The 16,136-nt window shown below is 32.8% G+C and overlaps 1 protein-coding gene across 1 annotated transcript; it reads right to left on the minus strand.

Annotated features, from left to right (window-relative positions):
• Positions 1-3,234: 3,234 nt before the first annotated feature.
• LOC118276107 (solute carrier family 22 member 13) lies at positions 3,235-11,573 on the minus strand. The gene is made up of 9 exons (XM_035594271.2): positions 11,546-11,573; positions 11,166-11,457; positions 10,771-10,874; positions 8,471-8,625; positions 6,252-6,423; positions 5,571-5,706; positions 5,176-5,478; positions 4,352-4,665; positions 3,235-3,566 (listed from the first exon to the last, which is right to left on the minus strand). Exons 1-9 carry the CDS (start codon positions 11,551-11,553, stop codon positions 3,338-3,340), a joined length of 1,713 nt encoding a protein of 570 aa, XP_035450164.2. The 5' UTR covers positions 11,554-11,573; the 3' UTR covers positions 3,235-3,337.
• Between the last annotated feature and the right edge of the window lie 4,563 nt (positions 11,574-16,136).

Below are 16,136 nucleotides of genomic sequence, written 5' to 3' on the forward strand. Positions count from 1 at the left end.
GTCGTTCGTAACTGATATTTAATCAAAAAAGATTGTCAAAAAGTTAACCTCAAGTGATTCGTTTTCATTTAGATATCACTTATAAAGTTAAATCTTTGTTTTAACTTATTTTTTTCTGAGTCATTCATGACGCGTAGATAAGAACGGACATACAGTTTAATAGTTTATTACAAGCAACCCACAGTCTTAGTAGGCCGTTATTTACTGAAATCTCAACAGTATAGAAACTTCGATGTTAAAAAAATACACATCGTGGTTGTGATTGGTTGTTAAAGTTTTACTAAATGTACCGATATCAATATAACATATTGGTATATTAATTAAGTATCGGTAAATTAGCATGGCATGGTTGCCAAAATTATCAGAAGTGAAAACAATAAACTTGTTGAGATTTTAGTAAAAAGCAGCTCTGTATAATGAGAATCTCTTCATTCGAACATATTGATATAAGAATACAAATAACGTTCATGTAAATTAATTTGGTATAATGTTTATAACACAACTATGTTTTATGTCATGTTTACCGATACAAACCTGTGACGCTATTGATTAAATTTTCCTGTTATAGTAGTTGACATTTCAAACATTATTTAGCAAAATGCGTATTCTTGCGTATTGTCAAACCAGTTTCTATTTTTCCGAGGTCAGTTCCTTTTCTACCTTTAAAATGTCAAATTATATTATGTGAATAGATATAGGTACCTACATAAAATTCTATATCGTCATTCAAAAGCTCTGTGATATAAAATTCATAATCATTGTTAATGTTTAATACAAATCATATTAGTAATTTTATCTATAGTTATGACTTCATTGGGTCTACGCAGACGAGAAACTTTTGTTCGACTTGTGTGACTAATCATGCATGTCGTACTTTAGTCCGGCTACGCGAGGTAAGAAACAGCTCGTTGCTGTGAGCCCCTCTCTGGCTCGAAACTAGTCGAGTTACCCCGTTATAAAATTATGAGTGTAAATCGTTAAATATTTTGAGAGTAGTTAATGAGATATGACAAAAAGTATCCAATGATACAGTTAAATTAAATTCATCGATATCAAGATATCGATGAATTTTCTTAACAATCCTAAATCAATTTTTGTGCTCAACCGACAAAAGTCTCTCGTCTACACAGGCCCTTTATAGATAGTATAGATACCTACTGTTACATATAAATAGATTTATAAATGTTTCGTTTTCATCTGAATTATATTTTATTGGACAATTAGGTGTAATTTAATTGTATTAGTTAATTGATTCTTCGTTGTTAAAAGTACAGATGAAATATTTATCTTCGCATACTAATGCCTGTTCGTTTTGTTGTCTCGAAGGTGATTGGTTAACCGATCGCAAATGAATTGCAAATTATCACTTATCTATGTGTTTAGTTACATATAAATACTAGTAATCCAATTCAAAACAGACACAAAGTTATCAGCTTGAATGAAATTAACGATTTCAAAAATAAAGAAAAAAAGTACTGAAGTTTATATTAAAATTTGTGCAATGATAATACTTGCAATTTTAATTTTAATTATTATGTTACCGGCTTACTCACGTAAATATGATTAGAGGCTTATGCAGAGCCTCTAGCATGGCTTGGAACTAGTCGAGTTCCTCGTCAAACAGTTACGTGACTAAGCCGATAACATAATAATTAATTTAGTATGTCTAACGAAAGTTATAATAAGATTTTAATTTTATATTGTGTACAATTTAAAATAGTACATAGTTAATTGTTGACCCTATGCAATATTACAGTATGAATGACTACCAAAATATAAATATTTTTAACTATATTTTTAAAATAATTGTAAAATGGGGGCGTAGTTTGATAAAGAGGGACTTGATCAGAATAGAAACGCATACAGGGTGTTAAGAAAAATTAGTCCCAAGGTACATTATTGTAGATAGTATTTTACTAAATCTTATATTTTGTATCACCAAATGTATAGATTTCTGTTATCATTATGCATTTGTTTCTGCAAATCATGTTTATATCTCTGAATTTCTCGAAATAAACCAAACCACAATGTACCTAAATATGAATATACTATTTCGTATAAACTTAATTGTACGTTTACGAAATAGTACGTTCATTAAACTTTATATTTTAGTACCCAAAACGGTCCCTTTAAATTTTTTATTAGATAGAATTCGTGTTCCTACCTCGATTTAAGGTTATTTTTACTTAATTAAATTACTGCCTATTTTATTCTTTTTAATTATGCATTTGTAATATTAAATTATATTTTATACGTTATCTGCTAATGGAGTCTCTTAGATTATCATCTTTGAAACTTCATAAGCAAACTTAGATTCGTAGAAATATTTTATTTATCATATTAAGTGTGAAGCGATGTATTTGTGTAGAGGATTTCATCTCAGTTATCAAATAAATTAAATAACGAAACGAAGGCTGTCTTTAGACGACCTGTATTGCAGCAATCGCACTCATTCGGTACATTCAACTGCTCTCAGTCAACTCATGATATGAACTTCTTTTCATACTGATCGCCTGTAGTTGTAAGAAGTCAACATGGCCGCATACAATTACAAATTCAACTTCATTCAGTCAGCTGCTGCCTCTTTTACTAGTTCTTTTTTACCTCTGGTCTAACCGATTACCTATATATCGCACTCCAGGCAGTTGAATATATCGTTGCATACCACAGACCGTCTGATGGTATCCTTACAAACTGACATTTTGTAAAGTTTGCTATAGACATAACCGTATATTTCGTACATAGATTGAGTATAACTAGGAAGTGGATATTTAAAAATAATTATGTGCAACCGTTTTGCAAGTATCTATGTGCAATGCTTAGGTATTCCACATTAATATTCAACCGCGCGCCGTCTACTAGCAGGCTTTACTAGGTACGCCAATATCTTAATGTAATTCAATTATTATTATTTAACGTTTTTCCCTGTGTAAAATGTGTATTTATTTGAAAATGGATTTTTCCTTATATTTATTATACAAATGAAAATACACCTATTGCCTATGTGATTGTACCTAATAAAAATACTTTTTAAATTATTAGGAGTGATAATGTTACTCACGAATATCAAGATTCGTGAGTGCCAGTTGTGTATTGTTATAGTATTTAGGTATGATTTTATCTCGAAAAGCTTTTTATGTATACTTAAAAAATATTTACCATATTTTAAATATTTTTATGCCTTCAGTGTTTATTAATATCATAATCCTCAAAATGTTTCCTATTTAATTTTATTAATTTGTGCAAAGGACACGATAATTATGACTAAGAAATAAAATGTAATTGCAATGTACATTTTTAATGTTTGTTAAGTTACTGAATAATAAATTTTAATATTTTAACTTATGTTTGGGTTTATTTTTTTGCAACACTTTCGACGTACGTAGTTGATGAAAGCTCTCCATAGTCTGACGAAGCCTATTTGCTGTGCAGGAGCTAATACTTCTGAGGCAATGGACGTAGAGGCACGATAGGCAGCACTTCCAAAAGAATGAACTCTTAGTTCCATCTCCTCTAACGATGGTGAATTAGTCTTTTGACTGACCCATCGCAGTGGTTTTGATAATCTATAACAAAACAAAATAATCTGTAAGAAATTGCATTCTGCGATAAGACCGCCTATTGTACAATAAAGTGCATAAATAAGTTATTAAAAAATAATACTAGGTACTGATCACGAAATACCTGTTTTATTGTAATGTTCTTGCGTCGTAACTTATAAGTATTATTAAAAAATCATGTTACTTTTAAGATATCAATAATAGCATAACTGATAACGATTTCTTTTGCACGACGTTGGGTAATAGGGAAATGCATTACACACAATGTACCTAGGTTAACATATAATAAACTTAAACTACGTGCAATGAGCAGACGTCAGCACATTTATTAGAATTTTATTTTAGCCCTAATTAACAGATGAAAGGAATAGAAGAAATTAGATAAAGTCGTAAGTCTGTAAAAATTGGTCTACTTGATATGCTGACTTCTGAGAATTACCTTAACTCGAAGTCTGAGCTCTGGTATTGTCTGTTGCGCATATGTTTATGGGCGGCGCCGATTGCTTACCACCAGGTGATCCGTCTGCTCATTTGCTACCCGTTCTACCATTAATCCTTTAAGCGCCCAGATAAATTTCAAGGTTCCCTAGCGAGCGTATAGGTACAAATAGAAAAAATATATCAACACTGTAAGGAGGAGCAATTGTGTGAATAGAACGAAAGATCATGCATGTAGGTACTCTGTCGCAGCAATATACCATGAATACCGTGGACATGGAAGTGTGTGTCGCATATATACGAAACAGGCGGTTAAAGGCTTATTAAAAAGCTAATTAAATATTAGGACTTACTCAGAGAAATAATCCATATCCTTCAAAACATCTGGCAACTCCCGTTTATCCACGTCAGGAAACATAAATAATAGTCCAATAACAATTAGCGTAACTAAGAATTCTATCACCATTAGAAAAGTGTTACTTAGTGGTTGGAACAGAAATAGAAGGTAGCTGATTATGGACCCTATTTGGCCGGTCGCATAGCAGCAACCAACCACTGTTGCTCGTATGTTGATGGCAAATAGACGAGGTGTTATGTTTAGTATCAGTGAATGTGCAATAAGTCCTGAACTTAATGCTAAGGACGATACGAAGCTGCTGATGGGGCTCTGGAAAGAAAAGTGTGATATATTAGTTTTCTATTTGTAAGCATGTTCGAAATAAAACGTGGACTCGTGAGTATGTCATTTAATACGTACACTTTTGCCTGCTTATTTGGAAAACCAAGGCGTGCTTGTCTCAAGTTTACATACAGACAGGGTATGAGCTGACTTGGGTGATAGGATACGTTTTATCCCACGGGAACGCGGACGAAGCTGCTGGCAGAAGCTCTACGTTTTTATATTCCAAATTCAAAACTGATTATAATATGCACGCTTTATTTGTGGAGAACTGCGCAAGTAGCGTGAAGTAGCATTGCTCTTTATAATCTAACAGGAGTGCCACGCGTCGTCGCGTCCGTAACCAAAATATTCTTAGCACCTTTTGTCTATTTATTAGAAATCTTAACGAGTAGAAAAAATCGGGAATTGAATTCGAGCCCGAAGCTCTGATTTCTATGAAAATGTGCAGCGTTGGACTGTACCTGTTTATTACCAAGTATGTTTATAATATCTCACCTTATACGTATACGTACTGACTGCAGTACAAACGCCTGTTATAAAAATATGCATCATCAATAAGTATCGCATCTTCAACTTTGCAGATGAATATTTTGTCAGGCACCCTAGTATAATGACGAAGCATAATATTGTCCACAATGAGTATTCGATATCCTGATCACTATATAATCTTACATAAACTGAGCTCCATATAAAATAGTACAGCATCCAAAATGAAATGCATGCGAAGAACAGAATTCGTACGTTATGCGTTGATATCATTTTGATGCATGTGTTGGTCTCGTCCAACGTGTCATACGCCTGAAACGAGACGTAACATTACGTAAGTATTGTAATAATAATATAAGGTACATATCTGAGACTAATTACTAAGTATAAACTTACAGACGTACTCTGTTGTTAACAGGCCTTATCTTGAAATCCTGGTAGAGTTTGATGCCGTTTGTTTTTGCGGCTTTTAGTAGAATCGTTTCTGCGATGTATATTTTTCTGTTATACAACAGCCATTGAGGTGATTCGGAGCTCCACCTGAAACGAAAGTTTTGGCAGTGTTCATTTCGGTACAATGAGGCTAGCCAAATAGTTATGCATTTCTTAATACGCATAAAACACGAAATGATTTATGTCTGTTGAAAGATGCTCGACTGTTTTGCAATATCTAACCGTGCATACCTACTCATCTCATCACACACCGTAATTTTTGTAGATCGAGAATTCAATTCTTTTCCAATTGTTACTCAGTAAGATCAGCAACAACAGTCACATAAGTAACAGATACTTATCTAATGTTACCGTGTTGTATTTGGTTGCTTCACAAATGTTAACTGCGGTGTGGATGCATGGTAAGTTCAATTTACAAGAAATATTAATTTCAGATTAAAGAATTCGGTAATGGAGACATGGGAATCCTTTACTTATCTATCTATCTTCAGAACAGAAGCCAAATTATTTGTTTGTGTTTATAAATCTATCCATTAGTGCTTTATTGGAAGACATATGAATTCATAATTAATTTTCTACTTATAATTATAATGTTAATGGCTTACAAGGAAAATAATAGCGTCCATTATTACCTTAGAAGCATTAACATACATATAACTGCGTAAATGCAAGAAATAAAACTGTATGTTTCCGTGTTCGGCGCACTGTTTGCTATGGGGACTAAGCATGCTAGGGCCAATAATCTTGGGAACATCACTATAACACATAGCCATGAACGCCAACTGTTGCTCGCTATCTCGCAAACTGAAAAATGTAAGAAATGTTTTATAATAACTATCGTGAGATATAATAAATTAATTAAAAATCACGGTTAAGAAAGCTGTACTAGTTTCGAGTCACAGAGGAACTCTTCATCATGAGCAGTGTACGCAGACGAGCTCCTAGTAGAGGTTTTCTCCATTAATTTACGTGAGTAAACCGTACGTTTACGTAAGTATTTTTAGTTAATTTAAGAAATGTTTTTTTTTCATTTTAATACTTTTATTTTGGTATGTAGTCATTCAAACATGGATCCTGGCATGTCCTTAAACTGTAACCAGCTACTGCAGAGTGGGCAGTAGCCTTCTCTAAATTTTTATCGTTTTCTGTACAAAAGCGTTACTAAGGAATAGATTAATTAATCATTAAATATCTCTGAGTATGGCAGCAAATCTTTCAAAGATTAATAGGACTCGTTACTATTAATAAACAGTTTACTTGATGAGTAGGTAGGCTTAGTTACTTAGGTGTATAATCTGAGCTAATAGGTACCTATAAAGATAACTTTCTCTTGCAAATGTTTCTTAAATGTAAAGTAAGGTTGTCTGGAATCGATCACTATCTTGTGATAAGAATATCTACTAATATCATTTTAAGATTATAATGTCCTTGAATGATTTGGTGTACAATAATGAATCGTGTAATTGAGGTATTGTACTGATTGTTGATTACACAAATACACACATAATCAAAATTACTATTTGTGTTGCAAAATTAAATGTAGGTACTACATATCACATCAGTACCTACATAAGACCTTGCAAGCCTCTCTTTTAGTTTTTAATGGTTTATATATTACCTTATATTATTTACTTTAATCTCTTAAACTATATCTACAAACGTGCGTTAAGATCTAAAGACTACCAACTCAATTGAATACGAAGAACTCTATACTTAGAAAGGTGTCGAGTTTCGCTTAGAAATTAGACTCGCAAGTCACAGATGAGATCTTTAAGAGACCGCTCTGTAACCTGAATGACATAACTCAGTCTCTTTGTAACTCTAAAGATAATAGTTAATTAAGTTTATAGAATTGAAAGACATTCTAGTACATTCATTCTTTAGATAGACGGTGTCAATAGACTAGGAGCCTATTTTATTTGAATGAAAGATATTACACAATAAAATTGTTCTCTCTTTTGAACTGGTTTCATGAACTAGGTCTATGAAAGGCTTAATAATGTCAAGGGCGATTAGACTGTATTTAACTTATTATAAGTTCAACTGTCTTATTGGTTGATTGATTGCCACAATTATCTTTAGTGCCAATATAACATGACGCTTTTTAATCCTAAGAGGCAGTTGGAGGCGCACTTAAACAATGCAATAACCAGTTTTTACCAGTTATGTTATGACTATCATGTTAGGTATGTAGACTATGTAGGTATGCTTAGTGCTTTTGGTTTGAAAATTCTCTATCGCATCATTTAACCTTTGATATTCTATTGCAAATGGTACTAATAAAAAACGCTAAATGGCGACAAGTGGGTGCAGTTAACCTACTATTTTGGGAAAGAACCTGAATTACAGATATGTTATATACTCATAGATACATATTACTTAAAAGCCTGTACAGACAAGGGACTTTTATTCAGCTCTCTCGATTCGAAATATTCATGACGCGTCGTTATCTCGTAATCCTCTTCGTGAGTCATTTTATAAATGGTATAGTTTAGGATATGGGTTCGACATTGACAAAATTAAGTGCTTTTGATATGAAGTTGAGTGGAGTTAGTTTAAGCTGGATCTTTTTCAAAATCATGATGTTATTTTCCTCTCGTTTCTTTTCTGAACAGATCTTAATGAAATGAAATGAAGTGATTTTATTCTTATGTAAATAGGCTACAAAAGAGCACTTTTACACGTCAATAATTATAAAAAAAATCTAGATGAGGTCGGCATTTCCTAACGGACTACTCTGAGAAGAAATGCCGAAACAAACTTAGAGGTCATTGTCTCTTTTAAAGTCCAGACAAATCGTGTTAAAATATGAGAGAATCATGCTAGTTGGTTAGAGTTTAAAGTAACTTACCCAGTACAAGGCCCATGAAGAAACTGGCGCTTCCTAACAGCGATCTCAAGAAGGCTATGAGACGAAACCATCCTTCTGAATCACAGAACGTGATTACCAAGCCAAGGATTAGTTCCGTAATCACATCCAATAGAATAGCCATTCTTCTTCCACAACTGTAACAAATTTTTGGGTATATATTGCTAATGAATTTACAACTGAATTGTAAAAAGATAGAGTTCAATTTTCAGTATGTGGAGAAGCTTTATAAAATGGAGTAACTTGTATGACCTTCTGGTGTCTGTATATTGTTTGAGAATCTAATAAATATTTAACAAACAATAAGAGTAGGTATGTCATATAGCTATTGTTTCATGAGATTTTGCTGAATTATTTATTTTAAGTTGTTTAAAAGATGATTTTGCACGGTTTCCTTAGTCTAGACAAAATAAACAAAAAAGCTTTTGTTATCAACACTAAATACAATTTATTTATACAGATTTTGATGAAAGAGTTAAATACCTATTGAGTAAGTAGTGACATATTTTTTCTATAAAATCTCTCGTATGCAAGTAGCACCCATGAGGTTTAACTTAGTGACATCTATAAATGTTAGTAGGTACATATAATACGTGGTATCTGTACATTAATTTTAACTATTTTTAAGAATTAAGTACCAACTAAGATTCTTACACGATAAGTAACTAAAAAGTACCCTAATTCTATTTCTATATTTAGTTTAAGCAGGTATAGGTATATATTTACTATACATTTTCCTAATAATTAAGTTTTTTCTTTAGAAAACCTTTCTGTGTAATTAAAAACTTACCTCTTAATTACACAGGTTTTCTTACCTATACCTAAACAGTAGCAAGCCTAGTACATTAACACGTAAACGCTATACTTAGCTTAGATACTAAGGAAAGGAAATAATTAATCAGAGACAGTTATTTTAATAAGCTCGTCCGTCTGGTTACATTACATGGATGCATGAGACTGAGAGCTATCACCGAGTAGGTATGTTATGTACCTAACTACTTACACATGATAGTTAAAATATTATACACAACTAAGTATATTAACATCCTGTTAACATCAGTTGTGTTGCAGTTGATTTGATAATTGTCCTCTTTTCTGTTGTAACTACGAGTACATAGGTAAACAACCCTACATTCTTTTTAACTAGCGACACGTCCCAGCTTCGCGTTAGTGCAATGGTGATATATTATGCATGCATATAAACCTTCCTCTTGAATCACTCTAGGTATCTATTAAAAACTGCATCAAAATCCGTTGCGTAGTTTTAAAGATTTAAGCATACAAAGGGAAATAGGGACAAAGAAAGCGACTTTGTTTTATACTATGTAGTGATTAAGCTGAATATTGCAGCTTTTTAAACTTTAAAGAACGATTGTCTAGACCGTGATAAACTTAGGTATAAATCTTAGATCATAGGTAAGAATCGTGGTTAGATTTATATTTTATACACGTGGTCGTAGGGGCAATGACTTTAGATTCCTAGGTATGTGCTGTTAGCACGTGTGAATATCGAAATGGTCTAATAGCTGTAGCTAGTTTTAGGCTATTTAGGACTTACTCCATTTTTTTTATTAGGTAATTAGTAATTAGGTTGGTATGTTAGTAGTTTAGTAGGTATGTTCTTCTTATTGCCCAGCTAGGTATTCGGTATTTTGTGCGTTAATAGAAGAATTTTTGTTTAGTTACTAAATGAGTATCTCCGCGGATTGCCTAGCGGGTTACCGGGGCTTCGGCTCGAAAAGCAGGAGTGGGAACGGGGTGGTTTTTAGTCAGTAAGAGTCTACTCTCTAACTTATTTTCCTTTTAATTGTATATTGCAAAGTTTGTAAACAATGTTATATTGTTAAAAGGTTTAATTCTTTTAATATTCCTGTTAGTTATTAGGTATACTAGTTAGGTATATTATTCATGTTACATTCATAAAATGAGGTTTAATATGAATAGAGAGAGAAAATGTTGAGAGTAGGCACTAGCACTTATTTTTAATTGATTCATTACAGAGGAATTTACTCTCCGATGTTATTTGTCATGATTTAAACAATACATTATATTTTCGAACACTGATTCAAAATAAGACTAAGGAAAAAAACAGAATATATAATAAACTGGAATAACCTGAAACCGCAAGTCGAGCCTCAAAAATCACCAATCAGGTGACTTAGTTAGTCTCAACATACCTTAAAATAATGTATGACGAGTCTCAGACTATTAGTCATATATAAGTATATGCAAACAAACCGTTGAAAATATCGATGGTTCTATTAACTAATGGAACTGGTTACCTGTCTGCGATCAGCCCGAATATGATAAACCCAAAGACTAAACCAAAACGACTTATGATAGCCGTTGACAGCAACTTCATTTTTTGATCACAAAATACGAGCCACTGAAAAATAAATTCTATTTTAGTACACATTAAATTTAAGGTCAATTGAAACGAATAACAAAAATGAGTTTTGATACTACAAATGGACTGATGTGTAATCCTTAGGGGAATACCACGTGTGATTTTGTGTTAAGTAAAAACAAACACAAAGAAACTGTGTTAGTTAGGTACCTATACGTAAGTAGGTAAACGATTCCTTTTCAACAAGAAGACCCTTAATAATTAACTAAAGACAAAAATTTCCATAGTGTACCACTAACAAAAGAAAACGTAGGCAACCATTAAAATTACCGTCTTTTTCAGCCAAATGAACCACAAAAATTTTAAATGCCACTTATTACATCTATAGTCTTCGGTGCCATTGTTTTGAAAAGTTACGACACATAGACTTGAATTTATTATTGTGTATTCGTCGTGAGGCAATATACAATACACTTCTGAAGGTCGAAGCAGGAAGATGTCTTCGTATTGATTAAACATAGCGAGCATCATGTGTGAAGCTGAGACAAATGTCACGAGCCATTGCCAAGAACCGATTTTTCCCAACACATCTGTTGTTACATCTTCATAAATAGTTCCGATCCTGAAAAACAAGATTTTTCATCAAAATATTAGTTTTAACAATCCTATTTATATAATTTTAAATTACTATTAATAAATTACAGACGTACACAGACATGGTTTTCTAATACACGAACAACAACGCAGCTTCATAGATTTTCCTTTTATTTGAAAATCTGACATTAAGATTTAATGACAAATAGTCATTTCAACTGTAGCTACAAGTGGTTGGGTGTTCAATAATTCATTACAGTCGTGTACTTATTCGTGTGCAGTTTAGCAATTCAATGTCTAAGTGAAATGATTAACATATGTGTGCAGTCAGGAGACTGGTTATTCCCCTCTCCTTTACAAGTGATTATTCTAAAATTATCCTTGTTGAATGCAATTATTGGCGCTACCAAGAAACATGAAGGTACCTTGCTAATGTAACTCGTGATCATCGTAGTGATAACACATTAAATCGTTGCTTAATATACCTATTCCAACTTAATAACATTACTAGAATCAGATAAGGGTATAAGGCACTCATGATAACAACTATTTCATAACATTGTATAATATACGAATGAAGGTACTTGCATACGTACTTTTTGCTTTGGCTGTGATAGTCCATTAAAGTGAGATTATGTAGGATTAGTTTCGGACATTTCCTTTGACATTATCATATTATTTTTATAAATTATATCTACGTCTAATGATCATTTATTATAGGCTCCATATGTCAATGAATGTATGTTTACATTCCACTGTAGGTACGGTATTTTGAAATATAATACTTTTTGCAATAAAACAAAGGGTTCGATATAGGTGTGAACCGACAAATATAGGTACTTAATCGCATAGTTACAGAGAGACAGTAGAACTTATTGAATATTAGTAAAAGTGAATGTAAATACTAAAATATAGTAAATCTCTTTACTGTAATGCCTCAGACAATGTTTAATTTATTACACATAATCCTTTCGATAAGAAATAATCGGAAGAGAGGAAGGCCAAACTAATTGAAGGAGTCTCTTAGATATTTTGCAACGTAACGTAACTTCATATCTTCACGCTCTTATTCTTTAAATTCTTTCGAGGGTTGCATATAAAGTATGTGCCTATGTAAGTGTTACATGTATATAACAAACCATCAAAAACATCCTGTAAAAAGCCCAAGTCTCGCACCTCAGTTTTCCTACCGTAAAAAGATGTGAGATCCATGTAATACCAAGTCGTTTATTTTATTTAGTCCCTATTTGAGGGGCCTTCTGTCTTAACTTATTATATAACAATTTATACTATAATTTCCCTATGCTATAAATGCCCTTCTCTGTCGACTCCTTTCAGGGATTAAAAGACATCTTGTAATAAGTTTGTGATTTTGTAGTACAGTTAGTACGCAAAGGTAATAAACAACATGTACCTACATATAGTACCTATAGTTATACATTTATCCGATGCTATTTCTAATGTTCTGGAAATAGTGAAGACGTAGAATGTGGTGGAAATGAATGTTGGGCAATATAGGTCAGTGTAGTTCGTTATACCTATACCTAAGTATAGAGATACCCTTTAGTACAATCATCGATGTTTTGTTTACATCTCATTCTTTTCTGTTTTTGTAACTACGTTGTTATATTTATGTAGGTTTGGTATACGTATAGGACTTTAATACCTAAATGAGTTTTTATGTGTCTTTTTATTAGTAGAAAACCTTTTCCATAATCTTAAACGTAAAGTACAATACGACTCGGCTTTTTATAATCATAGCGTGATGTTTTATAGCAAATCGAACCAGTAGTTCCAGAGATTAGTGCTTTCTAACAAACAAACACTTCAACAACCTTAATTAACAACCAATACTTACATATAAAAAGAAAACACATTTTCACTTCTAAATTTCATTGTTTCGTCAGTCATTCACCATTGCTTTTAAACATAAACTGCTTCATTCATTCAAGGCAACTTCAAACGTTCGTTAAAGTAATTCATAAAAGGGTTTCCCTTTCTAAATGTTGTGAATACTAAGCATGGACGCCTTGGAATAGAGGTTACGTATATACAACGCTACACGATCACTGAGATATAGAAATTGGAGCAGTAACAGGTTAGTATGTCCGTGTCCTTGAGAATTGACGGTAGTTGTATGGTTGTAAATGCTACTGCCGAACACAGGGTTCTGGGTGCCATTTCATTGGGTATATTGTTGAGATTTTCAGTCTTCAGTAACGATATCTGAAATATGAAAATTCGCCAAAGAACAAGAGGTATAGACATAGCTCTCAAAATATGCTGAAATGACAATGGGCAGGCCACGTCGCTCGAAGGACTGATGGCCACTGGGCCAGGAAAGTAGGTTCTCTGACTAACCTGGGAAATCAAAGACAATACATGCAATGTTATGTCCCTGAAAATATAAACTTTGAAGGTTGAATAAATAAATGTAACAAAATACGATTAATACAATCCTATATTTGCGGTTTACGTATAAATAGAATAGCTAGGCCATAAATCAGATCTAATGAATAGATTCACGCTGTATAATTAACTACAATAGGTCAAAACAAAACCATGTCTGTCCTTGTGTCCATTATTTTTGTAATCCCATTGAAATCGGAAAATGCAAATTAACATGCTAAGAGAATCACAGCTTAATTACGGAAGCTATTAAGTATATTTTCGTTTAAAACTTATAAATAGTATACTATGTCAACAATACAAAGGGCGCGTCAATATATTAACATAAAGCAAGTTATTATTAGTTGTAATTATCGGCCCTAATGATAATACTTAGTTTGTTTGTCTCTTCACATCGTTTTGACTGTATATTGTATTGTTACTTCAACCTTATGCGTGTTGTATAATAGTCTTGATCCTCTCTTAAAATGGATCAGGGGTATTTACTATTTAGGGCTACAAAGAAAATGGCTTCACTGTTTCGGATAAACCAATTAAAATGTGTAGGATTCGTAGTTTCCGAAACATACCATGGTGAAATGGAATGGAGTCTAAACATTATGCTCATAGAAAAAGAATGGTTCCAGAACGATTGGCATTTGTTCAGACACCATTAATGTCGTCTGTCTAAGATATATCAATTTATTAATCTAAGATAGAGTTAGACAAATAGATGTCATTTTAAACTAAGTTCTTAAGTAACCCAGATAATGAAAATTATCTTTTAATAGGTACTTTTAGAGATGATTATGATAGATGATGATGTTAATTTTTTAATGACCTTCAAGTACCAATTAGTCATGACAATTGATTTTTAATCTACTCAGAATAATAAGCTGTCTACATCTCGGCCTTAGAAGTACACAGATTGTAGTAGATAACACATTAATCTACAAAAAGGAAATGCCGAAAAGATTCTTTTTATGAAATATATCTAGGACAAGTCTCGAAAGATTTTCAATAAACATTTTAATATCAATTTATTGATAGTGCTTACAAAATTATCTTACGATAGTGTAATTTTATCGACAATTAGACCAAAAGAAATTTCGTTTATCTAAGTAGTACAATTGACGAGAACAATCAATGTGTTCAATATAAGTCCATGACCGTTCAAAGTTTCCTTCATGATATTACGTCACTTACGTTGTCCGATTCCCAAATTACTTTAGCTCTAAGTTACGTCAGCAAAAATACAGAACCTATAGAAATTTTAGGTTCAATTGTCAGTTAAAATCCTTATCAGAAGCAGTTACTTTCTATAACTGTTAACGTCATAGAAAACAAATGTATCGGGATTTTGTCGTCATCAATGAGTCACATGGTCAACATAAATGGAACCCCCATTCTTTTGTTTCTTCTTTTTTTACAAGACAAAGACTGGAGGTCTTTTCACTGTAGTGAGACACTCAATTACTCATACCTTTTAAAACATTCAATAATATTTCTTATCACAAACATGAAAGAACTTCTTCAATTGCTCTAAAATACTTTTGTTCATAATTGGGAGTTTGTAAACTTCAATGATATATTTAAGGGAGAACAACATTGTAAAGTGGTATTTGACGAGAGCGCTTCAGCAATGTAAGTCAATCAAATAGTTTCAGTTACACCGATTTACAATTTCGATTTCGTTTTGCTATCGAATTAGGCAAAGCATTACCGAGAGACGTGTAGTAGCAATTTTTACAATTTTGTGTCACCAAAGTGCGATCCCCCAAGTGTGGGACTTATAGCTCATCTTCTTCCTCGTAAAAGATAAAGGTTCAGTAGCAGTGAATGTAATTGGACGGATTATGTCGATATGTGTAGTTATTATTCGAAATACAATTTTGTGAACTGTAACATCCGACAGGTACACATGAAACATGATTGTGCCATTTGAAATTGTTTGCAGTAAACATCGATGTTCATACGTAACAAGCAATGTGTGCTCTATCAATTGAATTATGATAAACAGCCCGGTCGATAAGGTTCATTTATGCATGTACTGATAATAAGTTTACTGGCCAGGAAGAAACGTTCAATTTACAATACTTATATTTTGGGTTAAGCCAAAAAATAAATTTTGAGATTTCCTTGATTCCTGTCTGAACATTCAAAAGTTTTTGAACTGAGATAACTTAGGCATCTTGTTGAGAGCGCGCAGTACGTACTCCGTATCAGTGCAAGGTACTGCGGCCAGTGGCTCTTTAGCACTGCCGACGATCACCGAACTGGCAGGTATGGCCAATGCAGATAAGAGGTTAGGTTTTTTCG

Source organism: Spodoptera frugiperda, chromosome 31, assembly GCF_023101765.2.
Source record: "Spodoptera frugiperda isolate SF20-4 chromosome 31, AGI-APGP_CSIRO_Sfru_2.0, whole genome shotgun sequence".
Classification (NCBI taxonomy): domain Eukaryota; kingdom Metazoa; phylum Arthropoda; class Insecta; order Lepidoptera; family Noctuidae; genus Spodoptera; species Spodoptera frugiperda.